The following is a 27,198-nucleotide window of genomic DNA, read 5'->3' on the forward strand; positions in this document are numbered from 1 at the left end:
TAAGTTATTCTATGCAATTAATGAAGAGTTGGGAAGAGGAAGATTTATTTTCCTTTTCAAGTTAAATTTATGCGAGTAGAGGATACAGGACACGATTGCCTGTCTTCTTTGCATAGTAATAAATCTCCTTAAACTTGAGGTTACATGTGCGGTAACCCCTGTTCTCTGATGACATGAAGGCAGCATCTCATCAGAACACCCTCCTGCAAAACCAACCATTTTCTTTCTACCAAACTACACCCACCAACCATATCTCTGCGCAGAAGGAAGCGTGCATCTACTCATGGACTACACGCTCGTGCTCATGAGAACACAAGATGTAAACATTAATGGCGTCCCTCTCAGCTGAGCTGGAACGCTAACTAGCTCAGTGGTGCTAGGTGAGGTCGCAGTAGATGAACGCATACTGATACGGTTGGCGGGTGTAGTTTGTTAGGGATAAAATAGTTCCTACACGATACTGCTCACAATGAGGTCTGTGGATTATCTCGAGTAACCAGGTCATGATTTATGTAAAGAGACATTGCTGTTGAGTTATACAAATGTTTGTGTGTTTTTATTTTGGCGCTTTTTGGTGCAGACAGGCAGACAGACATGTCTACAGCAGATATCCTCAACACTCAGAGACTCACAACAAAACAATCTAGACTGATAAATAGCACTACAGGTAAGAGTTAAAATATGCATTGTTGATTTTGAAGTGAACTGACCCTTTCAGGCAACATAGCTACCTTTAGAGAGAAAATTTATTACAGCTCTATGAGCTTAGCAAGTGGGTAGCTTTTGTTATCTGGCTTGATGGCTATTAACACCTAATACTTCACAGCATGAATAAAGGTATAATGCACTGGTTTCTAACCTGGGAGTTACTGTGAGATGGGTTCACTGGAAACCCATTTTTGTTACTTATCTTTAAAAATTCAAAATTGTGTTCTCATTTCTCATTATTATGAGATAATAACTTAACTTAGATAAATTATAGCCATGAGCTACAGACTTAAGGATTACATCACATCATTTTGAATTAATGAGTCATAATTGTGAGGAGAAAAAACATAACTAAAATGACCTTAAATAAGGGTTGTCATCTTTTTTTAAGGGGTATTTTTGCTGCACAAAATTACCTTTTTTTTAAAGACTTTGAATATGGTTTGCTTTACTAGGTGGTTTCACATATCTGGACCTTTTAAAAACTATTCATATTATACAAGGAAATCACTTTTGGTCTCAACTTGTAAACATCCAATCGCTGACGAGGGGTTGCAAGAATACATTGCCTTGTTTTGAGGGGTCAAAGAGTTGGAAGCCACATGTACTGAGGTTCTGAAGGTAATTGTGAGACCGTTACCTGAATTTATGGATGATTTCTCTGTGCTCATGCAAACACCATATCCTGAATATGATCATATCCTGAATAAGCCTCCCAAATAGGTTATTCATGCTCATGTAATTGCACTCAGACACCCATTTGAGGTAGAAAATTACATAATGTTGCATGTTTAGCTCAGTGTCCACAGAGGACAAGTAAGGGTTAGGTGTGAGGTACATTATCAATAGATGCATCAAGGGGGGGCTCTTTTTATTTATTTTTCTTCCAGTAGTGTGGGACTACAGATAAAGGAGACCTGTGGTCAATAAAAAAAACCCCACACCATGCTGGACTGTAAGCGGTTCGAGCTCTGATCAAGGACATTATTAGGACACAGACTGAAATCTTCTCTGCTCACGTTCTCTCGTGTCTGGTTTAAGACCTGGCAGCAGAAGGGACTCACAATTAAACCATTGGGTCACGGATGGGTAAACACACACACGCTTACACACACACAACACCACAACTACTTACTAGTTACTAGAGCTGGTTTCCATGACAACAGACAAGAGGGGAGAGGGAGAAAGAGAGAGAGACATAGAGAGAGAAAGAGAGAGAGAGAAATCCACCCCCTTCAACTCAGAATATAGAGTCAGATCTGAGAATGATGTGTTACGGAGCGCAGGAGAGGAGGAAGTATAGGAGAGGGTGGAGGGAGGGGAGTGGTAATGTGAAGCGTAGTACAAGAGAAAACAAAAGGAGTGAGGTGAATGAGAGGAGAGGCAGCAGAGCAATAGAGACACGTTTGCTCATGCCGAGAGAGAGTAAGAGGTTGAGACTAAAAGATGGACGGATGCCAAGAAAAATAAAAGAATAAATATGTGAAGGTGGGTCCACAAATGAAAGAGGCCTGTTTTTAAAGGTGTTTTAAAGCATCACTTTGTTCCAACATGGATCACACTTGGAAACATTAAGCTACATCACACCAAACCCTCTGGAAACCGTTCACTCACTCACTCACTCACAACAGAGTGTGTATTAAGAAAATGAACTATAAAGGGAATAACCCTACTACAGTGGAATTTTCTTCCTCTGGAAATACACGACCAAATTACATTGTGGTACATGGGAAACTGTAAGGTTCCTCATATGTATGCTCAATTTTTCTGTGCATTCTGGGTATTTTACAGTGCAGCATATAGTAGATGAAATTAACCTCTGAGAATTCGAACAATACAACTAAATTGTAACACACTATATAATGCACTATTTTCAAACACAGCTAAAAACTCAACGTTCCACCACATTTGCACACAGGTTTTATACAGAAGGAAATGAAAAGATGCCCCTTCTGTGTCCACGGATGCTGCTATTGAGTAAACATAATACTGAGAGCGATTTTGGCTTCTGCAAGATGTAGGTTTTCCAGTTTTTGGCTTTTAAAAGCTACACAACTTTCAAGGTGAATGCTGCACAAATGAATGATCCTTAAACACTTAAAGAAGATTAAAAAAAAAAAAAAAGTTTTCTGATCTTAAAAAGAAGCTTAAACTACCGCCTCAGGTTGTATGCCACTGTGAGCCAGAAAGTTGCAGTTACAGTTTCCATCTATGTCTGTCCAGACTCATGTAGCTATGAATGTTGACAATGCTTCAAATATGAATATTACTGCAAAGAAGCTGCATTTTTTAACATATGTATGCTTTACACACATCTTCAGTGCGGCCGCACAGAGGATCTATACAATCAGCACAGTGTCATCCAAAATTTACAGTCACCAATTCAGCATCCGACCAACAAAACAAGTGTTTTAGTAGAAAATGAAGATGTCACAATAAAGTTGACCTTTGTTCTTTTGGATATGAAATGTCATCATTTCATCATTTTATTCAACTGGACATTTTTGCCAAATTCGAGTGAACTCCCTTAAGTCTTTCTTGAGATGTTTAATTCACGACCTTGGCCCTTTGCTGCATGTCATCCCCTCTTTTTCCTTGTTTCACACCAAAACTTTCCTATCAAATAATGGCAAAAAGTCCCCCAAAAACATTTTTTTTAATTGAAAATTGGTGGTGTTCGTGAGATATTGTGTTTAGGAGAATGGGACAGACCGACAACCCGAACACATAATGTCTCCTGCCATGGCTTCTGGCAGCGCGGATCAATGAAAAAAGAGCAGAAAGAAGGAGAGAGTTTTGTTAAACTCACCAGTGAGGCTGATTTTATTGTGGCGAAGCGTCCCTGGTTCTTGTAGTTTTGAGCCTGGCTGCTCCTGTCAGAGGAGGACGGCCTCAGCCCTTGCCGGTGGTCCCTGTGGATCCCATCGTCCCAGTTGTACTGATGGTCCTGTGTCAAACAGACAGCATTGAGAAATTAAAACTCATCCATTAGGTCTCAGAGTTGTCGTTTTTTTTGAAAAAGTAAAAAGTAAAAGTAGTTTTTGGAAAAGTAGCAACGAAAAGAAGCAAGAAAAAATGGCAACGGGTGTTTAAATTAACATGCTGCAAGTAAACTTGCTACAGATTTTGACTCACAAAAAACTGTGCCAGTGTTTAAACTCTTCAACATCATTCTGTGACTTTTTAAATAACTAAACTCCCCATTGATTTAATCAAACGACATCTAAACTTCAAAAGGAATTTTTCAGCATTTGCTAAAACTGTGTCAACTGTAACCTTGCAAAACATGATGAAATGTCAACACTCCAGCCCCCCCATATAAAAACCGACTGAACATTTTTTAGGAAGTCGGGGACCAAAGACTTGACTACTGTGAGGAGGGAACTTCATCAGCATCTGAAAACAATATGTGTCACTTTCATTTGTTCTCGGCTCAGCCCCTGAACTTGAAACAACACATCGGCTGTCTGTTCATAAAGTGACATCCTTATTCATGCACTGTCAAAAATACAAAGAGCAGATGAAGAAAGAGAATGAAAGAGCAGTGACAGCCCGCTCTTCACAGACGTTTAAGTCATATAAGAATGCCAGACATTGTGGTGACCTGTGTATGGTGTGTGTGTGTGTGTGTGTGTGTGTGTGTGTGTGTGTGTGTGTGTGTGTGTGTGTGTGTGTGTGTGTGCAGGATGACAGCGCTGTAAGTGGGGAAATGGTGGGGAGTGTGTGCTGCTTGTCGACATGTGTACACAGCCTTTGTTCTCAAAGTGTGAAAGGTGTTTGTGATGAACTTGAAACGATCTGCCAAACAGTGAGGACTGTGTCGATGGTTTCCATGGTTTCAAGGGGGGGGGGTTACGCATACACTTGAAAATAGAAAAAGAAACCCAGAGGTTTGCACGGAGCCATGCGTTCTTTCATTTTAGAGTGCAGCTATTACCTCATAGAGTAAGTGATTGTAGCATGGGTTCATTGTTCACTAAGATTCTCATCTTATTCTCATCTCACAGTGAAAGTCCTACCCAACCAAATCAAGTTAGAGGACAATTATTGGGAAAGTAACAAGTTGTCCATGTCTGTAATCAGGCTTTAGTTCCACCAGGGAAGCCCTACTTTTGCGGGTGTTTGTCTCTATATCAGCAGGACATCTCAAAAACCTGACAGGAAATGAATGGAATTTGGTGGACAAATAGGCCTTGCAATTCAGGCGATTCAAAAAAGTCAGATTTTGCAAAAGGTTTTTTTATGTCACATGATGCTATGGCTATGTGCTTGTCGGTAGGAACTGGCTTCCTCATGATGAAGCAGGCGCTAAAAGAGGTGTTATAGCATCACAAAACTCTTCAAATGTTGAGTGGAACATCTGGAAGAAAACATACTTTTTAAATGTTTTTTCTCTCTTTTTTTTTAGAATTTTTTTAGGTTATTTTTTTTGTTTTTTTTTTTTTTTTATTTTTCTTTTTTTGTTGCCTATATAAAGGCAATTTTAAACAAGTAACACTTTGCCCCTCTGTTATTGTTCCACTCAAAAGTCGAGTGGAACATCTGGAAGAAAACATACTTTTTAAATGTTTTTTCTCTCTTTTTTTTCTTATTTGTTTTTGTTTTTTACTTTTCTTTTTCTGTTGCCTATATAAAGGCAAATTTCTTGTAACTTTTTACTCATTTCATGCTAATTTTTTGGCCAGTGCTTATGTTGCTCATTGCCTTCTTCCCATGTTTTTGAAAGAATTAAAGCAAATTTCAAAAGGGCTAAAAGCCATTATCATAGCTTATTGTATTTTGTGAAATCTATTAATCAAGGAGGCAGAGCGGTCCAAATATGTCTTGCTAGAAAAGATGTACGAGAATGGATGCCTATTCTCTGTAATTCACTGTTGTTGAACTTTTATGCGTTTTTAATTTTTTTCACTTTATATTGTTTACTTTGTTTGGCAACATTTATGATATGTGCTTTTATTCTGTTTTTTTGCTGTTGTTCTATGTAAGGTGACCTTGAGTGTCCTGAAAGGCACCCATAAATAAAATGTATTATTATTCTTATTAATATTAAAAAATCAAGTGTCAAAATATGTCCAGTTTGAAATTCATTCAGAAAAACACATTTGGACCATGACAGGTGGTGTCGATGAAAGGGTACTTTTGGGAACAACGGCTCAAAAGTCTTTCCATTTTCCAGCTTTGGTTTGATGCGGGGTGATTTTTAATATGTCATCCAGCCCTAAAAGCTCACCACCTCCCTCCCTCGCACCACCCAACACGTTACCCCCGACCTTTACCTTCTTGGTGTGTGGGGAGGATTCCAGGGTGCTGCTGTAGTCCTGGGGGTGCATCATGGTCATGTCGGAGCAGCTGTCGTCCAGCACCTCCTGCATGCTGTTCACGCTGCTGCTCTGGCTGCCCGTGCTGACCGAGGTGCTGGGGATGGAGTGATTGCTGCCCAGGCTGTTCATCTTACAGCTGGCTGCCTCGCTGTCCTGCAAATTAACAACCACACTTTTTCATAAATACTTCAACAGATGAACACTTAAGAGCCATTAAATTATACACAGATGCAAATATTTACACGCCACAGACTGCAGTCAGCTTAATACAGGAGAGATAACTAATGACCTCTAGTTTGCATTAGAGTCAAAGTCACGCTGAATTTCAGATTAACTTCTGTTGTTCGGACGTGTATGTGTGTATCATTCACCTGAGGTATGTTAATGTACATCTGTCAGCCTGATGTCTTCAGATTAGAAGGCCACTCGAGTGTGTGTACATGACAGATAAGTGTAATGAGGCCGCACATCTTTTAGGTGCAGCTGACAATTCAGTTAAGTCTGCAAAAACAGACTGTATTAGGACGTTATAATCAGTCTTTCCTCATGCAGTGCGTCTTCCCCTGAAACCAGAAAATTAGGTTTTGGGGTGCAGGTAAAGCCCGCAGCGGCATCTTGTTGCAGTGAGGTCTGGTGACTGCTCTGAACTGCACCACATGGTGTCTGATGACACTACTGTGGCTGCTGGCTGCCCATGCCTGTTCATGCTGTCTCAGGCCAGGTCAACTAAGGGACATTTCATCTCAATGTCAGGCTGCTGTGTCTGCAGGTGAAAGGCTCCTGTTTGTTGTGATGTGAAAGTGCCGCACTGCTGCGTGCAGCTGAAACCTGTATTTCTGTGTTCTAACAAACTTTGTTAGATTTCTTTTTTATCTGTACTTGTCAGTACAATATCTTGTTCCTCCCTTTTTGAGACTAAGGACTAGTCCACACCAATATATGTGTTATATGTATACAACACGTGTGTATATATATGTGTGTGTATATATATATATATATATATATATATATATATATATATATACACACATGTGTGTGTATATATGTATTTATATACATTTACAGATGCTAACCTGCGCTGTGCAATAGACATTTGTCATCATTATTAGGTATTTTATTGAAGAAACAATCGATGAATCTAGAAAATAACTTTAAGAATAAGTGATAATGATAAAGAAAACTATAATTAGTTGCAGCCCCACACAGCTGCATGTAGCCTGTGACTGTCCAACGATAGCTTTTTAGTGGACAACCTGGTTATTGTTTGTCTCTTTTCTCATCTCTGTTGGCTCTATTATTGTGTCTGCAGCCGTTTTCTGTAAATATCTGTACACACACTGTGGATTTTTAATGCGTCTGCTTTATACAAAAGTTTCTTTTTGTGACACTAAAGCATAACTGAATGTGGTTTCACGCAAAATCCATAAACACATAAAAAAAATTGATGACAGCCTTCACTTTTAGGTGAAAGTGAGAATTGTGAGCAGAATTAAATGGAGTCAACCTGTTTCATGTTTTTAAACCCTTTGTTCTTCACTCTGTTATTCCTGACACACTCTATAATTCTCATCTCTGTATTATTTCTCTTCCACTGATCTTTTACATTAGTCCTTCCCTCTTCCCTCTCCCCTTTTCCTCCCACCTCCTCCTCCTCCTGGCTCTCCCCCATGGGCCCGTTGTGTTTCTCCTGGTAAAGGATCTTCTTCATCTTGCGGTACTGCAGGTTGTGTCCAGCTCACGCACCGCATCCTTGGTCCTCTGGATGAGGTCTATAAGAATGCGCGGTGAACGTTCCCGACGCACGAAATCATGCTGGACACACAAGAAGAGAGAGAAATTTAGTTAGTTGGTTAGTTGGGACAGAAGTTATTTAAAGATGGACAGAAAAAAAGTTAGTTTTTCATAGCTTTTTTGTTTGATTGTTTCCTCTCTCCAGAAGAAAATGTATCTCTCTTCCGCGTTGTTGTTAAAAAAACAGAAAACTAAAATGATGAAGGTATGCTGTGCTGTACGATGTGGACCATTTTTTGTTCCAATAAGAATTTCAATTTAAAAAAAAGATGGACAAAAAGACAGAAAAAGATGTTAGAAATTATTATTATTATTTTTTTATACAGCAGTCTGATTCAATTAATGTTGTGTTTCAACTTAACCTTTCATTTAATGTAATTTATGGAATCTAAAGACTTTTTTCCCAAAAAAAGCTCAATAGCAATTTGGATATTTCCTCTTTAAAAGTAAATTATGTAGGAATTGTTGGCTACTGTTTGCAAACTGTATCACCAGTGAAAGTAAAAGCCAACCCCAGCTTTGTCCGCTTGCTGTTTCACTCCCTTATGTTTGAGTTTTTTTGGCACTGTGTCCATGATTTTTGCAGCTTCCTGTTGGACGCTTGCTCTTACGGTCTGGCAACTGGTCTCTATGTTTTTATTAAGTCTCAACTTTCCTTCACGCTGTGCCTGGGAACGTCCTGAATACAGCAAAATAAAAAATAATTAAAAAAATACAGGCAGAGGGCAGAGTCTATGCAGATAAGTACACCGCCACACACTGAGAGTCGGTCAATGACTGAGGGAGATTACTCTTTCATGACTTTATACATTGTTTTTGTGGTAAAAATACTGCAAAAATAAAATACTGCATAGAATTTATTTATATATATATTTTTATATATTTATATAATATATATTTATAACCTATTTATTAAACTACCAAAAGCAATCAATAAAGCGTATTTCAGAAAATAATATCAGAAAAAGATATGTTGTTTGCTGGAATAATGTTAGAACTTTAAATGACAAAAGATAAGTAACTTTCTAGTAAAAATGAATACTATGGTTTGAAAATACCTCATAACTGCCGTACCTTTAAGTTTTAACACGGTCTGTTCTCAAAGATTAAATAACTGTGTTTACAGGACAGGTAATTTTAGATTTTTAGGACTCTACTGCCTTCAACTTCTTTCATGTATATTATTTCAATGAGCACCACAACTGTGACCATCACTAGAGGGCGCCTGTAGGTTGCTCTGTCCGCCCTCGAAGTCCTGACACTCTGCATCCTCTAGTACGCTGAACACAACTGTGTAAGATTGTCCATAAAATTGATTTTCATAAATACTCTTAATCCTTTTCATTCTGATGAATAACAGTATTTGCCTCAGCGCCAAGTTAATGACAGCTTCAAACAAATCAAACTATTGAGGAATATGCTGGTAAGTAATTGAGACATTTCAGTCATTTAATCTGTTTTTTTTTTCTATCAGGTGTACAAATTTTAACCTCTCTAAATTATTAGGGACTAAATTTTATACCCACTGGATGTTAGCAACCTAGAAAAGAAAGTACAACAGCAAGAAAGTTAAATCCCTTTATCACTGAGATTACACAAAAGGTCAGATTTTCTTTGTGAAAATATGATTATTTAAGGATATTTTCTGACACTTTAAAACTAAACTGTTCTTTGAGTCTAATGAAGATCAAATTTCCATGCTGTGACCGACTCTGCTGTAAAGAACCAACCTTTCTGTAATTTGATGGAGGTGTAACTGGCGCAGGTCGGGGGCATTATGCATTTATGTAATTATTTATTTTGTGTTACATAACCGGGAGCAGGTCACAGTGGGTGTGTGGGGCTGGTGGGGGTCGGGTGAGAATGAGGTGGTTAAGGTGTATGTGTTATTTTTTTATATTAATGTACTTTTTTTAGCATTTAATTGTACTGACATTTAGATGCAAAGAAAAAAAAATTAAATAAAACACATCTTTTCTGCCCTCCACCCACTCTACCTCACACACATATTCACACCTCCCCTTAGTCACTCTCATTCATAAAATATTGTGTGAAATGTATGCAACCTGTGAGTACAGGACTAAAATATATATATACTGTTTTAAAAAAAAAGATATTTTTAGGTCTCTTTCCAGCTCTCTGTCTCTGCACACCTTCCTCTCCATGTGACAGATGCTGGTGTAATGGGTTAGTAAGGACACAGGGGAATGACATCACGCTCTGAAAATAGAGATGGGAGTGATTTGTCCCGTTTTCTGATGGACCTACACCAGAGTGTGGGTGGTTGGCCACCCCCGTCCCATCGTCCAACGAGAAGTTATCGCCGTAATTCTTCCTCATTATAAGGGTAGTGTTAAAAAGAAGAGACAGCATCCCTCTCCCTGAATGTATACTCTCTTTTAACAGGAGCACTAATCCGTCCTCACAGATTTAATCTGTCAGGTGTCATCAGTTTGGGATGTTAAATGCAGTTTATCACGTTACTAATATTTTTTCCACTTTGCTTTAGTCCAATCTTGTTTAGTTTTACTACAACTTAAGTAGTGGCAGAGAACAAGTCTATTTTGCTTAATGTATTAAAGGATTAGTTCAATATTTTGGGAAATCACTTAATCTCTTTCTTGCCGAGAGTTAGATGAGAAGATTGATCTTTTTTCTTTTTTTTTTATCTGTGCAGTATGTGTGTTTAATAGAAAAATAAATGAAATATCAAAAAAATCAATTGACCACGACAAACAATCAACGTCCTTTTAACTCTCATTCTATTTCTATGGGCAGAATTGAGTCCACTTTAATATCGGTTTATTTATTGCAAGTAATATTGTTATTGTGATATTTAACAATGTTATTGCATATCGCATATTTTCTTCATATTTTGCAGCTCTAGCTGATGCTTGCAGCTGGTTAGCCTTCCTCAGCTTTGAGACTGGAAACAAGGAGAAATGGCTAACCTGGCACTGTCCAAAGGTAACAAATTCCAACTTAGTTCCCAAATAAACACATTATATTTGATTTTGTTTAATATCTTCAAAAAACTAAGCGCAAAAATAACATTCACGGTTTTGGACAGGGTTTAGTTTTTACCTTTAAACAGAGCCAGGGTAGCTGTTTCCTCCTCTTTCCAGTCTTTGAGCTGAGCTTAGTGTTTGCTGGCTTCAGCTACATACTTACTATACAGATAGCATCAATTTTCCCAGAAAAAGGTCTCAGAAAAAGACGAAAGGAAATCAACAGAAAATGGTACTTCAATAACTTTGGTAACGGAGTAATCGATTAAGTCATCAAAACAAACATTAACCAGTTCCCACTTCTCAAATGTGAGAATGTGCTGCTTTTCTGGTTTATATTATTGTAATTTGTATCGGCTTTTGGACTGTTGTACGGATAAAAAAAAAAAAAAATGACCAGATCCTTGTGTGCTCTGGGAAACTCTGCTGCTGCACTGGATATATCTGTGGTTTGCGAGTTAATTTATGGGATTTAAAAAAAAACATTCAAGCAAATCCAAACAACACCCAGAGCTATTTTTAACTGTTCAACCATACCTTTTTTTAAGCTTAAACGGTAGATAAATATGGGAGGAGGTCACGGAGAGGTTATTATTTCATTATTTGTATAATTACTATTACTCTGAACGAGGTATTCAGGGAGAGAGAGTGTTTAACCTGAAGCCAGAACACTGATAGCTCAAGGCCCCCAGATTAGTGACCTGATTTCCCCTTTAAAGAGCTTGGAGGGGCGTGTGCCTGTGTGTGTGTGTGTCTGTGTGTGTGTGTGTGTGTGTGTGTGCGTGCCTGTGTGTACACTAAAAGAAAGAGTAATTTTTTTCTGTGTGTCTCAGAGAAAGTGGGGTATTAATCATAAGCTAACACCCCCCCAGCCTTTCACCATAAAGCAGCCCCTTCGACACTGATCCCAAGTCTGTTTGGTACTTATCCCTCTTTAATGGTTTTTCGGCCTGGATTTGGGTCAGGGGTGTTGGGAAGAGTGAATTCCAGTCTAAACGTCGATGCCATCCAGACGACAGTCCTGAGCCTCTTATTTAACCTCACACCCTCCCTTCATCCTCCCTAAAGTGAGGCAGGTGTGAAAACTCCTGCTGGAGCACTGTTGAGCGTGATCACCAAGAACATAAAACTCTTAGTTGGCCGATAGGATTACCTGTTGGGCCACGCAAACAAAAAGATCAACCCCTCAATGATTGGGAAACGCAATGCTCATACACAGATTGATGCCGTGTAGGTTCATTGTGTGTTAGTGGGGGGTTACGGGACTGAATGACTACAAAATGTCATACAAAGGCTGACTTGCTGCTGCCTTTCAATTTTAAATCTTTATTTTATAAGATCATTTTGCCTTCTATTTGACAGATGACAGCGGAGAGTGACAGGACGAGAAAGAGGGAGTGTGACATGTGACAACATGATCTAAATTTGGGTATTAGGGTTCGTAAATGACCTTAGAAATAGTAGTTTTACGGAAAAATGTTATGACAAGGTCCCCTTTTTTCCTTGAAACTTCAAAAAGGTCTTACAATGTCAACCTTGTGATATATATATATATTTTTTTTGAAAAAGATCTACATTTTGCATAAAAGAAAAACCAAAAGAACTGAGCCCTCTGGTGGCCTTGAGTTTAAAGGAGAAGTGTGCAGAACTTAGTGGCATCTAGCAGTGAGGATTGCAGATCGCCACCTGATGAAACTTCTCCAGTGTGCTAAGCCTGAACTCCTGGCTACAATTGTTTCAGTGTTATTTTTTCTGCAGCTTTTTATTATCTGCAGAGATGTTATGCTCTCTCAAAAAACAAAAATCAAACAAACAAACTAAATAAAGCAGTTTCACTGTACTAATCAATGTTTCTCTAATGCTGTTTGGCTTTTTGCAGATGGGCCACAAGCCCAACCCTTTTTCTCAGATAACTTAAGATCCAGATGTTCAGGAGGTTTTTACCATGAGCCAAATTATCTGCAGAGGTCTCTTTCTCTCAACACAAATGGCCCAGATGATTTAAACTTGCAAAAACACTGAAAAAAGCAGTTTTACCTTCAAAAGTCAGTGTTTTTCTAATGCTATTTGGCTTGTCACAGAGGGGCTGCTAACTATGGTTATGGCGATGTGAACATGTAGAGCGAGCGTTTGGTGTGTCAGTTCTGTGCTTCTGTGGAAACATCGTAACGTAACATGTGGACCCCAAATACAAGGATCCGCTCCCTATGTAGATATAGATGGCTCATTCTGATGAAAAACAATTCTTAATTTTGGGTAATTACACACTAAAGAGAACATACTTTATTAAAGTACATTGAATTTCTGCAAATATATCCCCCTAAGTCCCCTAAGGGCTTTTAAGGCACCAAACGTGGACCCAAATGTCACCGGTTCGTGTCCAGTGGAGGACTTTTGTTTCCTGCTCTTCTCAATCTCTCTCTCCTCTAATTTCCATTCATCTCTCTACTCTCTAACTATCACTAAAGGCTGATGTGAAAAGCAGCAAATATGCACAGCTCTGTGGAGCTCTTAAAGCCCATGGCTATGAGGCACGGCACAAGAAGCGGAGTTACCACAAAGAAAACGAGAAAGAATAAGCCATCCTCAGCGGGGTGCCTGAATCTAAAGCTTGAAGAAGATACTGTGTATATGCGTGCGTATTAGGGAGCCGGCGGTGGGTGGGAGTGACTCATCCACGAGGCTCAGGGACTGCCTGAGACAGGAAGTGAGGTCACATCTGAAGGGATTACAGAGGAAGCCCACTCACTCGTAGCAGCTCCCCTGACGAGGGTCTGTCCTGAGGAATTTTCAGTAGGCAGTAGTCGACGAAGCTCCGGAAAGGGTCAGACCTGGGTAAAGAGGACAGTGAGATGGAGGTCAGTGATTCAGTCAAACATATTCAAAACAGAAACAGAAGCGACAATGAGAGGCTGCGTTCAGCCACACCTTGCTGCCAATGAATGTTTAACGTGATGACTAATCTCTCCCCCTGTTGTTTATCATATCAGTGAGTTAAACCAGAACAATCCTATGTAATCGCTTAGTGTAGCCCCATATATGAATCATATATGGATTATGTAAATATGTGGAGCAATAAAAATATAGGCCACTGGAGCTGTGGAACACCGTGCCACTGATCTAAAAATATACTCACAGTATATGTAACGCCGTGAGTTTGGGTTGCTGCTATGGGTCATTCAGATAAAGTCGTGCTATTTAAGATTGTGAAAGTCAATATGAATATTCAGAGTCACTGTAAGGCCAGCTCTCCACCACCTAGCTCCTCCTCAACTGCTATCGACCTCTGTGACTCGCCGAGGTCCATGAGTGCACTTTGTATGTCATGCCAATGTGTGTACAGTGTGGCCTTGTGTGCTGGAGTTACACCATGGAGCTGATGTCTCTACTAGTCTCATCTGGCGGGATGTTGCTAACGCCTCGGGCCGCTGGAGCTCCTCCAAAAATACCACAACCCTGCGCAGCCCCACACAATCGCTCGCCTCAGCACGATGCTACACACCAAATTTACAACAGGCTTTCTCCAAGCAGTCATCTGACTTAAAAAAACTCCCCCTGCCTCATGTTTCTGTTGCTCTTTGTCAGAGCTCATGATGTATGTGCTCTCTTTTAAAATGTAAAAATGAAAACTGTTATTTAATCAAAAGATTGGATGGAAGATTCAGGAAGGCCACGGATGCCTTCAGGCTGCTCTGAGCAAGGTAGGAACAACATTCAGCCTGACGCCTTGGCTGTGCAGAAGATGCAAATTCTTTCAACATACGACGAGCAGCAAACACCGACACGACTCTGCATGCTTAGGACCACACGCACATTTCACTTTCAAGCCATAGTAGTGATGGCACTAAAGAAGAACAAAAAGGTGGAATACACAGAGAGCATCGTGCAATGGGTTAATATTTAATGAGTGTTGGCTCACCCATCAGAATCACACCTCTCATGCAAAGTGTGAGCTGCTAGTATTCTTTTACATCTTTTTTTGCCAATTACATCACCAGCTTCTCTATGCTACAGCATATTCATCCTCTTTCCTGCAGTGTGGTGTATAAGGTACTAAACTCCTCAATTTCTCACATTTTTATATCCAGCTTTGTGCAAGCTCATACTGAGTACATGTGCTGTCAAATAATGATGATGGATTATCTACTGCTTTATTGAGAATATACTGTATACAGTATATATAAGACAAAATAGTTTCGGTTTGGTAGTAAGCATAGAACAGTGGTTTCCAATTGGTTGAGCCATGATGTCCAGATTTCTCCTTAATTATTAGTTCAAGGTCCACAAATTAGATTAACTACCAGGTATTCACCCGTGTTTCACAAAATGTTAAAAACATCATCACATAGAGCACAAAGAAATAAAAAATATTGCATGAATGAACAGAACTGGCACTTCAAAATAAAAGCTCTGTGCTGGAAATTCACTGTACTTCAAAATAAAGTGTGTTACAAACTTAACACATTCACAAATCACTCGCAGTCCATTCAGTATGGACCTGTGACCCACTTTTGGACTGGGATCCACCATTTAGCAACCACTGGGGTAGAGCATACAGTAAGTTTTAACATTTACGCTCTGCCTGGCCCAAATAACTTCCACACCTTCGTCCTCCGAGAAACAATGAACACCCATGATGTTATGACTGTGCTTTTTTTAAACAATTTTCAAAAGAACAGCTTTTTTTTTTAAATATAAGAGCATATCAACAGACACAGAAATGATCCCTATCTGCATAAATCAGCAGTTTCACAAAGAGTTTTGTAATTCATGAGGTAAAATTGTCAGTTTTTATGATCATATCAAGTAGGTTTGACCTCGGAGAGTTGACTCTTCAATCTAGAAAGCCTGATTCAACCATCAAGCTTACAGTCAAATTGTCACAGTTGCAGGAACATGTGGTTACTAAACGTTCTCTTCAGGCTGTATGAAGGTGTAGAGTGTCTGATTTGACATACAATTGCTTGTTTTTTCCCAATAAACGATAATATATAACCTATTTTGGTTTAAATGGATCAATCAGAGCACTCATAAGCACGAGGCGCTCGCAAAGTGAAAAATGTTTTTTGTACTTATCATGAATATTTCTTAGTAAAAAATCAGCAGAAGGAGGTGCAAAGAAATAGCTTTATGTGGCTCCCTTTAAAAGAAAGTCGAAAGTTCTGTTTATAGCCACGTAAAGCAAGTAGGACCCAAACCAAGTGATCTCCCGTGTTTTGTCTCTGTCTATCGATCTCTTCCGCTCCCTTTCAGTACTTAAGTTCTTATGCAAAGTCAAGAAGATACATTTTAATTGGGTGTTTTAGCTCTTTCATCTGGTGAAATGGAAATTAATGTTGCAAATTAGAATATGGATCAATGAGCAAAAAAACATCACAATCCATCTATCAGTCAACGATACGCAAGACTTGACCAATCAGATTTTAGTCTTATGAAAAGGTGCACTTCAACACAATGGTTGAGATGCTGCAGAGACAACAGAGAGCTGTTTAAAACCTGCTGGCCTAAATTAAACTGCTTAAAGTTTTTTGATGTCTGGAAGGACAGTCTCTAGGGAATCTATTAAGCTGTGAGGCTGAGAGCAGCATAAAGCATTAGCTGTTTTCCCACAATACTTTTAGAGTCTGTGCACAGAGAAACATCCTGGTTGGTTTGCAAACACGAGGAAATGTGAGTTTTTAGTGCTAAAAAAATACTAGAAAAATCAAAAGGCTTTGTTTTGATGCTTGTAGACAGTAAAATATGTCTTCGAGCTGAGCAGGACTGGTGTGGGTATTTAGACAGTATTACTTTGGTAGAGGTTTCCCGTGTAATTACATAAGAGACTTAGAGTGTGACCTTGCACAAGGCTTGTTGCAGAGATCACAGGTCGAGCAGATTAACACAGGGATGTCTTACCCTCACTGAGCCCAGATCGGATTGAGCTTCCATATTCACAGTTGAGTGGAAGTATTGTATCAGCATTTTCACTGGATTTCTTTTTGTGTTGACATTTTTTTTAGTTCAATTAAATCACCATTTTTGTCATTTCCTAGTGTGTCAGTTTGACTGATGGCTCTCTGCAAAGACTATGTATTTTTAATTAAAAGGATTAAAAAAGACACAAAAAATTAATGCAATATTCAATAGTGTGTTTTCAACTCACCACTCATTGGACTGTAGCGTGGGAGAGTCGTTCTGTGCGATGTGATATAAGGCACTCATGGCATTCATGTTGAACAAGGGTGGCTTGCGCTCCGCTAACAAAAGAAAAGATGGGAGAGTCAGGCAAAGATGGAGGTGAGTGATGTTTCACTTGACTAGTTGTCTAACATTAAATTAATCTTCATCTCACTTTATCATTTATTAATGCGTTTGAGTAATTAAAAAAAAAAAATCCAGATTCCAGCTTCTTAAATGTGAATATTTTCTGCCTTTTTTGCTCCTCAATGACAGTATACTTAATATCTTTGGGTTGTGGACAAAACGTTATGTCTGAGGACGTCATCTTAGGCTTTGGTAAACTCTGACTGACCATTTTTTGCATTTTTCTGACAATTTATAGATCAAACAACTAATCGATTACTCAAGAAAATACTTCACAGATTAATTGACAATGAAAATGATCGTTATTTTCAGCCCCAGTTTTTACAATCACTAATCAGCAGAATGTCACGCAGGAACAATATGATGTATTTTTTTGTCCTCCTGTTTCAAGAATTAGTCATCTTTCTAACAGTATGTTCCTATAAATACATTCTTTGACCAGGAGGTAGATGTATGCTCACCCAGTTCAATACAGGTGATCCCCAGGGACCAGATGTCCACTTTCCCCTCGTACTGACCCTCGTCCATGGCTAGGATCACTTCTGGGGCCATCCTGAGGACAGAGAGACGCACATGCAAATGCACACACACACATAGTTTATTAAGTATGGGGGGAAAAAAATCCATGAAATGTTATAATCTGCTAAGCCTCTCAGAGCTTTTAAAGACTCTAGTATGCAATGATAGAAGCTCAGTTTTAGGAATATATGTGTGTGTCTCTGTAAATGTGGAGTGTGACACAAATTGTGTGTGTGTGTGTGTGTGTGTGTTTAAATTTGACATAAAGGGTGAATCAAAGTTGTGTGCTGCTGGCTTTTGGCATCATTAAAGGACATCACTGGTCCGCTGTTTATGTGATGACTTTCACACACCATCAAAGCTGCATGAAGTGTGTGTGTGTGTGTGTGTGTGTGTGTGAGTATTATGGTGGCTGAGTTAGAGCTAAAGATTTCTATATTAGAGGCAAACAAGAGAAGACACCACAGTAACTTCTATAACAACATATAATAGACAGTAGGGCTGCATAATATGAGGAAAACAAAATATGCTAAAATGCTGTTGAATATTGCAATATTACTGCAACAAATATTTAAGTGTACTCAGTTTTTTTAACCCAAGTTTGCACAGAACCTGTGCTCGTGCCACATTGTTGCTCCTGTATCCAAAATATTGCCATACGGCTTGTGTGCTACTTTTTAGGCACCAGTTCCTGGCATTTGCACTACTTTCTCCAGTCATCTTGCCATACTGTCCTCCTTCAACCATGCAGAATAGTACGGCAGCAATCGACTTAAAAACCTCATGCATGCAGATTCTGACCGATCAGGTCACAGGTTTGACCTGATGAAGATCCAAACAGGATCAAAATGTTCTTCAATAAACTTGTGTGCAGCTGTTACATTTTTCCTCATGTAAGCTGAGCTGTGTTTTGCCCTGCCATGTGTCTGTGTCTTGTGTTTACTGACCAGTAAGGTGTTCCCACAAAGGAGTTGGCAGGTGAGGCAATGGAGGCAGAGCCAAAGTCGGCCAGTTTGACCTGACCCAACTCAGTCAGCAGGATGTTACCAGCTTTCACATCTCTGGATGGGGAGAGGAAGATGAAGAGAGTGAGCAAAGCAGTCAAGAAAACCCACATCAGCTCCAAGGATCTATTATGCATTATGCTTTTCCCTCGATCTCAACAAACTGGTCACTGGAGTGGTGTATTTATAGATGGGATGTGTTCATTTTAATGCACTTTATATCATCTCAAAATGTCAAAAATGACTCATATAGCACCATTGTTGGGTGCTAATCACATTTGTCTGCTGTAAAAGATAATATTGTGGACACCAGTGAGACAGGAAGGTTGTTACCTCCTCACAGAGGAGGATGAAACCTAAGTGTAGAGACGAGGTTTTACAGCGTAATTAGTAAAAGCTGCAATAAAGGGAGAACATGAGAGTCTCTTGTCTCATCTTACCGTCTTATCATGTTTTTGCTCAAGTCAGTGTGTATGTTCCTGCTGGGAAATGTTTGGAGCAAAGAGACAAACTGACTCACCTGTGAATCATATTATGGGAATGTAGGTAAGCCAGTCCTAGCAAGGCACCATGGGTAATGGCAGCAATTTCCATCTCTTGGAGTGGTTTCTTATGAACTTGGGGAGAAAAAAGCACAGTGAAAATGAGCAGGAATCATCTAAATATGTCATTTACGTCATATTAACTGCAACTGCTTCACACAAAGGCCTTCATAATAAATAAAAATTCTGTATTTAGTAATGAAGTGCGGACGTCATGCATGATAACGCTCCTGGCAACTAAAACATCACAGTTTCAGTAATTTAAAAAAACCTACACCAATCTGGCCGGCTGATACAGAGTACTCCCTTGGCATCTACCATATGGATAGCATGTAAACAGTTGTGATAACGGGCTCCTAAACTGGCTCCTAAGCTGGCTCCCTGTGGACCGTTGCATGAACAGAGAGACTACGTGCCAAAGCAAAAGGTCAGAGCAGAACTATGACTGAGAAATTTCATAAAAGTCCCCAAAAAACAAGCCAGGGCCAACTGTCATGACTGTGTATCTACGTCAGTGACGAGTACACACATGGGTGCTTAAAATAACACATGAGGTTAAAGACAGTAATGCTTAGAGGGTGGAGAGTTGAGGAGGTTCAAGCTCTGAAAACTATAAAATGTGTTTATGGCCTTTAATAGTAGGTAGGTCAGCTAAATCTAAGTAACACAGATATGCCCCTCTATCTGTAAAAATCTTTTAAATTGAAGACTGTAAAATCACAGGTCAGACCACATAAATCTGCTGAATTCAGTTACTGTTCTACATTGTATTATCTTGCTCTAAGAATCTACCTGTGGATATTGCTGTGGTTATTGGCTCATTCACACCAAACATGAACGACATACTTTGCTTTGTTTTGTTATTTTAGTGCAGTTCACAGTGTGGTGTAAATTATGACAAATAACCACAGGAAACAACCACAAAATAGGTTTTATGGGTTTTTAAGAGATAAATGCAGTCATCTGATAGCATGCAGTTCCTCAGATTTGTAGTTGGTCAAGCAAAACCTCTTGAATAAAGGTCACACTGTAGTCTGGACTGATGTTCACATTCAGCTACTGAGAAAGAAAAAAATGGGAGTCTAATCTATGACTAATCCAAGTCTAGACAAGTCTACTGTGGTCAACTAAAGCTAAAGTTAAATAATTAAGACATATCTCATTTGTTTAATCTCTACAATAACCCAAATGTAGAAACAACAAGTCTTGCTGGGAATCCCCACTGGAAGCAAGACATATGTGAGATGTGAGCCATGCGTACCTGAATCATTCAACGTGTAATCATTCCCACACTGAAGGTACATGTCTACAAGGGCGTTTTTAGATGCAAGGGGTCTAGCCGCTTTCCGGCATTGGACATGTGATGGGCCCGCACTGGCATGTGGGATGTTTTCTCCCTGATTTTAAACTGGACTCACATGGCGTCTCGTTTAGAAACTTTTTCTTATATTATGAAAATAGTGAATGGAAATGTGTTTCTGAAACATTTGAGATGAGAAATAAACCATGCATTTGCTGAAACTGTCTTCATTTTTGATAACAGTTAGTTTAAAGTTTTTCAGAAGTTTCCAGAGGTGGCGAAAAAATAGCTGCAATAACATAATTTCAAGAGGACTGAAAACACACTGTTTACACTGAAAACACAGACAGTGAGATTATATGTGTGTGATTTAAAAAGCTGCCTAAGCAGATAGCGCTTCATTAAATGCAACAAAAATAGACTTGAAGCGTAGAAAAATGTGGGGCCTCTAGTGTGGAGTGATACATTTAATAAAATGGACACGTGACTGTTACATGAGACACGTGAGTGACGAACAACAAAAACTCTTTCAGTGGGAATTGCCCGTCAGTTATATGGGGGTTTACAGACTTCTCTCTTGGCTGTGCACAGTGACATCCTGTTAAGATAAACACCCTGATACGGACAACAAAAACAGTTTTATAATAGCAAAAGTTTAAATGTGTGTGCACACATAAACATAGATTAATAAATGCACTCACCCTCTAATAAATCTGATGCAGAGCCCAGGCAGTACTCCATCACCAGCTGAAACAGAACACAGTAACAGCTAAATAACTAATCATTAACATCATGTGCTCCATCGTGAAATATCCTTTTTACAAACTTCGGTAGAAGTTTGTGGAAACTTTTGAAATTGTTTTTTACTGCAAAGTGATCACATTGGGATTTTGATTACAACACACTCATAAAAACAGCAGTGGGCAGAGAGAAAACAGTCAGTAGGCAACAAAAAGAAAATAAGAGAAATAGGAATAGAATCAGACAAAGAGGACCGGGAGAAAAAGATAAACTAACGATGTTGCAAGACTGAAACAAAAAGGGGAACTGGGACAGAGGGAGCTGTGGAGACGGGTCCACTAACCCAGGCAGTGTTGTCTTTCAAGTAGCAGCCTTTGTACTCGATTGTGTTTGGGTGTCGCAGCTGTCCCAAAAACTTAACCTCCTTAATGATGTCCTGCCACTTCTGCCAAAGACAAATTCAAACATACAGATGGTTACACACCACAGGTACAATCACAGTAAGTGGGCATTGCTGTGAATTTAATAGCAATGGTGCAGCTGGCCTCACTTGAATAACCACCTGAACAAGTATTATAGACTTTATACATTGTTACCGCTGTATACAGACAGACAGGAAAGTTTTTCATAGCAGTGCTTCGAGATAAATAATAAAAAAGTGAAAGCTAGCTCTGTGCTTACCAGAATAGTTATTATAGCAACTGAAAACCTCAGCTAGTTAGGAACAGTTTGACAATGTCATGCAGCAGCCCTCACATAAAACCATCACTCGAAGGTTTATAAAAAGAAGAAAGTTTGCTAAACCACAGAGATGTGGCCTCGAGTTCAGCTGAAGCGTAAGCTGTGATCATACACTGGGACGCCCTCTGAAAAACTCTTGTGCCCAAATTTTTTCAGCGGTTTGCTTGAGGGAGGCGCATGTTTGTTCCAAACTTCTGGTGGTGAGTAATTACTTTTAATTATTTTCACATTCTTTTTGTTCCCTTACAGAAACTAACCATCACAAATGAGACTTCTCACAGTCTCACAAGCTAGTGTCAAGTTTTGGGTGAATATAATTACACTTTTTAAGCTTTTGCTCTCACTCTTACTGGATTTGTGCCAAATGTGGGCTGACCACATGTCCACTTGACCTTGAGATGTGGTTCAGACATCAGGGCCACCGTACTGTGGTGACGCCTTTACAGTGGCACCTTGGTTTTGAAGGCAATGTTTGGAATGTAAACGTGCGCCTGTCTGTGATAGTTTTTCTTACTTCGGTAGTCTGCTTGCCATTATAGGACATCTTTTTGATGGCCACCACCTCGTTGGAGTAGGAGTTGCGTGCCTGGAGAGGAAAACAGATCGGAACAAAAATTTGATTATAGTAAAGTACTGGCATTTTAAGTCTTTAAGGCTATGTTTGATATTGTTCAACCTGGACCCTATTTTCCCATGTTTTTGTGTCTAGATAAGAAGTGGGAGCTGCAGATTTTGAAATAGGTCCAGTATTGGTCGAGAGTGCTGCAATGTAACCGCTGCAACCACGAGGAGCATCTAGCAGTGAAGGTGCTTGTTTTTGCCACTGACTGGCTCTGATTGTTACTCTAAGCATCTGACAATAAATAGAAAGGACCCTTATGGAGATAAACTGTTTTTTTAAAGAGTAAGATCCTTTTTATTTACAAAGAAGCAACCTTGAAATTGCAATAGCACAACCCACCAGACTCCATACAAATAAACAGTAATTTTAGTGCGAATAGAGCCAGCATGTTTTCACTTCTAACTGGGTAAATTAAAGGTTAAATTAAACCAAACCAGGCTTGGAGATAGTCAGAAGAGTGGAAAGGTAAACCACGACAGTTATTAAATCTTATTTTGTTTCTGTCGACACTGAATGAAGTGTGGTTTCCGATGAACAAATGTTTAATTAAATGAAGTTCGGTGGGGTTGGCTATAGTGATTTTAGGGCTGTTCCTCGTTGCACAAAAAAGATCATGAGGTCTATCTTTGTAAAGATCCTTTTCATAACTTGTCAGACATTTAGAATAATAATCTGAGCCTGTCAGTGGCGAAAACAAGAATTTTAGTGGACATAAACTGCTGATGCAAACATGCCTTGAGTGGTTACACTGCAGCCTGCTTCGCTGCTGAGGCATTCGCTCAAAACTGGACCAATTTCAAAAACTGTTTCTCCCATAAATCATTTGGCCACAAAACATCGACAAATCCAGGTTGAAAAATACCTTTAAAATTTCAAAACAGACAGCTCTCACAAACACACATATAGTCTCACAAAACATCACAGGACTTTGCTTTTGGTCCCCTTGTCATAACACACAAAGAAATATGGCATTAGTGACACTCACTGATATAAAGCAATGGTTATATGAATGTTAAATGACATCAGAACGATCAATATGCCTAAGAAACAGGGTAACTTCTTGTGGCTTTCTGTTAAAATTTTAAATCTTTAAATTATGATTCACACATTTTTACAAAAGCATTGCATGAAGTATTGTAGTCTATACTAACAGAGTGACACAGCAGGGAAGAGATTCTCCGCACTGAAAATGATGAATGAGTTTTTATTGGACAGTGACTCTGTAATGCTTTTCTTTAACCCATTTATTTGGCATTTATAAGCACTACATGAATATTATTTAAGTCCTCATGAAATGAAAATTACATTTCCCTAGTTTTAATCCTGTTTCCCTGTGATAACAGATTATTCATCCCTTGTTTTATGTGTAATATGTGTCAAAAAAATCAGCACAAGAGTATTTTTTGCATTAAAATCCCTGTGTTTTTTCTTTCTGTAAAACAGTTTCAGATGTTGCACTCCTGTCCCTGGACTCAGCGACGACCAGCTAGCTACACAGGTCATAAAACCACACTTCACTGTTTTGTGGGCTGTAGCCGCTGACAGAGCAATACGGAAAGAGATGAGAAGAAAAGTGTGTTTGGACATCAATAGGCTAAACCTTTGTTTTCATTTCCAAAATAATGCGGTTGCGAAGTAACTCATTCATCTCTCTCTTGTCCTCCCCCTGATCTAAAGATCCAATTTCACTGGGAAATATCAAAGCACTGAAGCTAACGAAGCTCTCACTTCTGCTTCCTGTAACTTTAAAAATGTTGCTTTTCATTATCTGTTTATACACCAGCCTCCACTTTTGGGTGCTCAGAGGAGGGGTTAAATTTTAAAAAACAAATTCCCATTAAATGTGCTTACAACTACACTATAAAGTGTTTTAAACCACTTATCAAGTTCACTTACAAATGCTCAATAAGAGGGTAAAAGTAAAGTGTTACTCGCTCATGTAATGTCTTGAGGGTGATCCAGATGTGAGACAAACAAAATCAGTGCATGCAAAACATCATAACGCCTGCACAAAGCAATACATGTACAACAGAGTGATACAGTGGAGACAGATTCTCTCATTTGAATTTAAACAAATTTCCGCCTGATCAAAGCACTCAGCAACGTGATTAGGGGACGCCTGCAGGTTAGTTATGTGTGGTTGTTCTGTTAGAGTTGTCTGTGAACATCCACATGCCCATGCAAAACCCGTGGTGTTAACCTCAGAGGCATTTGGCCTTAGGAAACAGCTACGCCGCAGCTCAGCCTAAGCCCTTATCTCAGCTTCATCCCACTTACAAATGAATGGGAATTTCATGTAGAGATTCAAATGGAATTACAGTAACAGCAGGCAACAGAGTATTCCCATTTGATTTTTTTTTTTTCAGATTCATTTGATCCCTATGATTGCCTGTCAGTTCATGTATAATAGCCGTTCCCTCTGGTGTAATATATAGATGGTTGGCTATAGAGATGAGAAAAAAATATCATGTAGTGGTGAAATATTGAAATACATTCAGGCTAATTGTCATCACAGAAGAAAAGGGGGTGTATGAATAATTACAACAGACTAATTCATTCACCATGCATTACAGCAGTATGTTGGGGTAATGGGCCTGCATACACAGCAGGGGGGAATTCCCCCTGTTCTCTTCTATAATGGAGTTCCTGCTTAATCTTAACATGCATGCACTATGTATGCACATTCAGTGGCATACATTTCTTTGACAATGCATGTAATAACCTGGAGAATATGCACGCATTTGCAGGGGTAAGCCCCTGAACTTTTCCTTTCTGTCATGCACTTAACCTGCAGCTATTTTTTACAGTATTGCAGACATATACTTGTTAAATATTAGACCAGGGATAGTCCACTAGCTTTGCTTGGGGGCCACTTTTGCAAAATGACAGGAGGCCAGAAGCCCCATACACGTTTCCAGGGTTTAACGACATTTCTCTCATTTTAGGTCGTTTTCTAGGATTTTAAGACATTTCTACCATTTGAGTACGTTTCTAGCATTTTAGAGCGTTTCTAGGATTTTAGGGCGATTCTAGGATTTATTGCACAATTCTAGGATTTTAGGTTGTTTCGTGGAATTTACAACATTTCTCAGATTTAGGACGTTTAAAGTATTTTAGCACATTTTTCGGATTTTAGTCTTTTCTAACATTTAAGGATGTCTCTAGAATTTTAAGACGTTATTCGGGAATATTTTCTTTTCGGACATTTCTAGGATTTTAGGACATTAGGGGCTTAGCTAGGGCGTCTGGCAGGGGGCATGGGGGATCCTCCATTGGCACCTTTTTGATAAATAAGCTCTTTTCTGATGCTTTATGCACTCTGGTACCTAATGAAAACAATTCCTTGTGTGAATCACTTTATTTATGTAAGATTAATATCACTGTATCAGACAGTACTTGTCTTACTTTTGGTAGCACCCTAGTCATTCCAGTACTTAAACTTGAAAAAAAAAATGTAGATCTTTAAGCTACTTTCACTGAAGCTGGCTAGCAGCTGAAGCTAGCAGTGTACCAGTTGTAATGCAGACAGCATAAGTGTGTCAGTGAGCACAGGGCTGGCATCAGGGCAGGATTTAGACGCACACTGGAGCCTGTTAGCCAGACGGACATGGGCACCAGGGTTACTAGTGAGATATTAGGGCTGTGTGTGTGTGTGTGTGTGTGTGTGTGTGTGTGTGTGTGTGTGTGTGTGTGTGTGTGTGTGTGTGTGAAATGACATGGGATAGAAGAGGATAGTAAAGCCCTGCCAGCCAAGAAAATCCTGCCCCACTATCGACAGCTTCTGTTTTTCTATACCAAGAAAACAGCTGTCTTAGGAGGGAGGAGGCTGATCGCCCCCAGCCCTGCATCTGGAGGAGAGGAGGAGAAGAGGAGGAGAGGAGGAGGAGAAAAAGAGGAGAGGAAAGGAGAGGAGAGGAGAGGAGAGGAGATGCCGTATCCTTTCAAATGCCCCTCCACGCAGCTTTAGAATCAAAGGCTGGATGAGTAATTAGTGATGATGAGATTAATAAGAAAAGGCTACAGAGAAAGCAATGAGAGGAAATCTGTCTCCACTTAATTGCATTCAAAGAGCCATAATGCAGCAGGCTGCACTTACAACATGTGTACAAATCAATGAATCGATGAATGAATATGTAGGGTAACTCGTTCATAAATAAATCAAAGCCATACTCGTGTATTAATAACCGCCACGTGGTAAAGGGCTAAGAGTCACTTCCTAATGATACCATTAAGTATCTTAAATGGTCCAGACCTACATTCACATCCTGTCTTTCTTTCTAAGCTATCAAACTCAGGCTAAATAGACAGCCAATAAATTATTTTACTCCCACAGCCAATAACTTTTATACCTTAATACTTTAATACCCCAGGTCCAGTCATATTCAATTGAAAAACTTGAAAACTTTATCTGAACAGACTTGCAATGCAGTAAAATGGTGTTGAATATGACTGAGTGAGACTTGATAGAAGAAATATTTGATACTGAAATAAATGCCAAGATCGTTATTCGCAATGTTCTGATAATAAGACCATGAAAACAGCTGTAAGGACATTTTTTATTTCATACATAATGTTAGTTCAAGAGAGGACATTTA

At 39.2% G+C, this 27,198-nt stretch overlaps 1 protein-coding gene across 1 annotated transcript in view; it reads right to left on the reverse strand.

Annotated features, from left to right (window-relative positions):
- Window positions 1–27,198, reverse strand: part of taok3a (TAO kinase 3a) — a 92,076-nt gene that overhangs the window by 16,505 nt on the left and 48,373 nt on the right. The window contains 12 exon segments of the mRNA XM_042487569.1: window positions 3,518–3,655; window positions 5,985–6,182; window positions 7,672–7,755; window positions 7,758–7,841; window positions 13,578–13,659; window positions 16,974–17,067; window positions 17,596–17,687; window positions 18,601–18,714; window positions 19,178–19,274; window positions 21,201–21,246; window positions 21,584–21,685; window positions 22,496–22,567. Of these exon segments, the coding sequence (XP_042343503.1) occupies window positions 3,518–3,655; window positions 5,985–6,182; window positions 7,672–7,755; window positions 7,758–7,841; window positions 13,578–13,659; window positions 16,974–17,067; window positions 17,596–17,687; window positions 18,601–18,714; window positions 19,178–19,274; window positions 21,201–21,246; window positions 21,584–21,685; window positions 22,496–22,567 (1,203 nt within the window).

Source organism: Plectropomus leopardus, chromosome 6 (assembly GCF_008729295.1).
Source record: "Plectropomus leopardus isolate mb chromosome 6, YSFRI_Pleo_2.0, whole genome shotgun sequence".
Taxonomy (NCBI): domain Eukaryota; kingdom Metazoa; phylum Chordata; class Actinopteri; order Perciformes; family Serranidae; genus Plectropomus; species Plectropomus leopardus.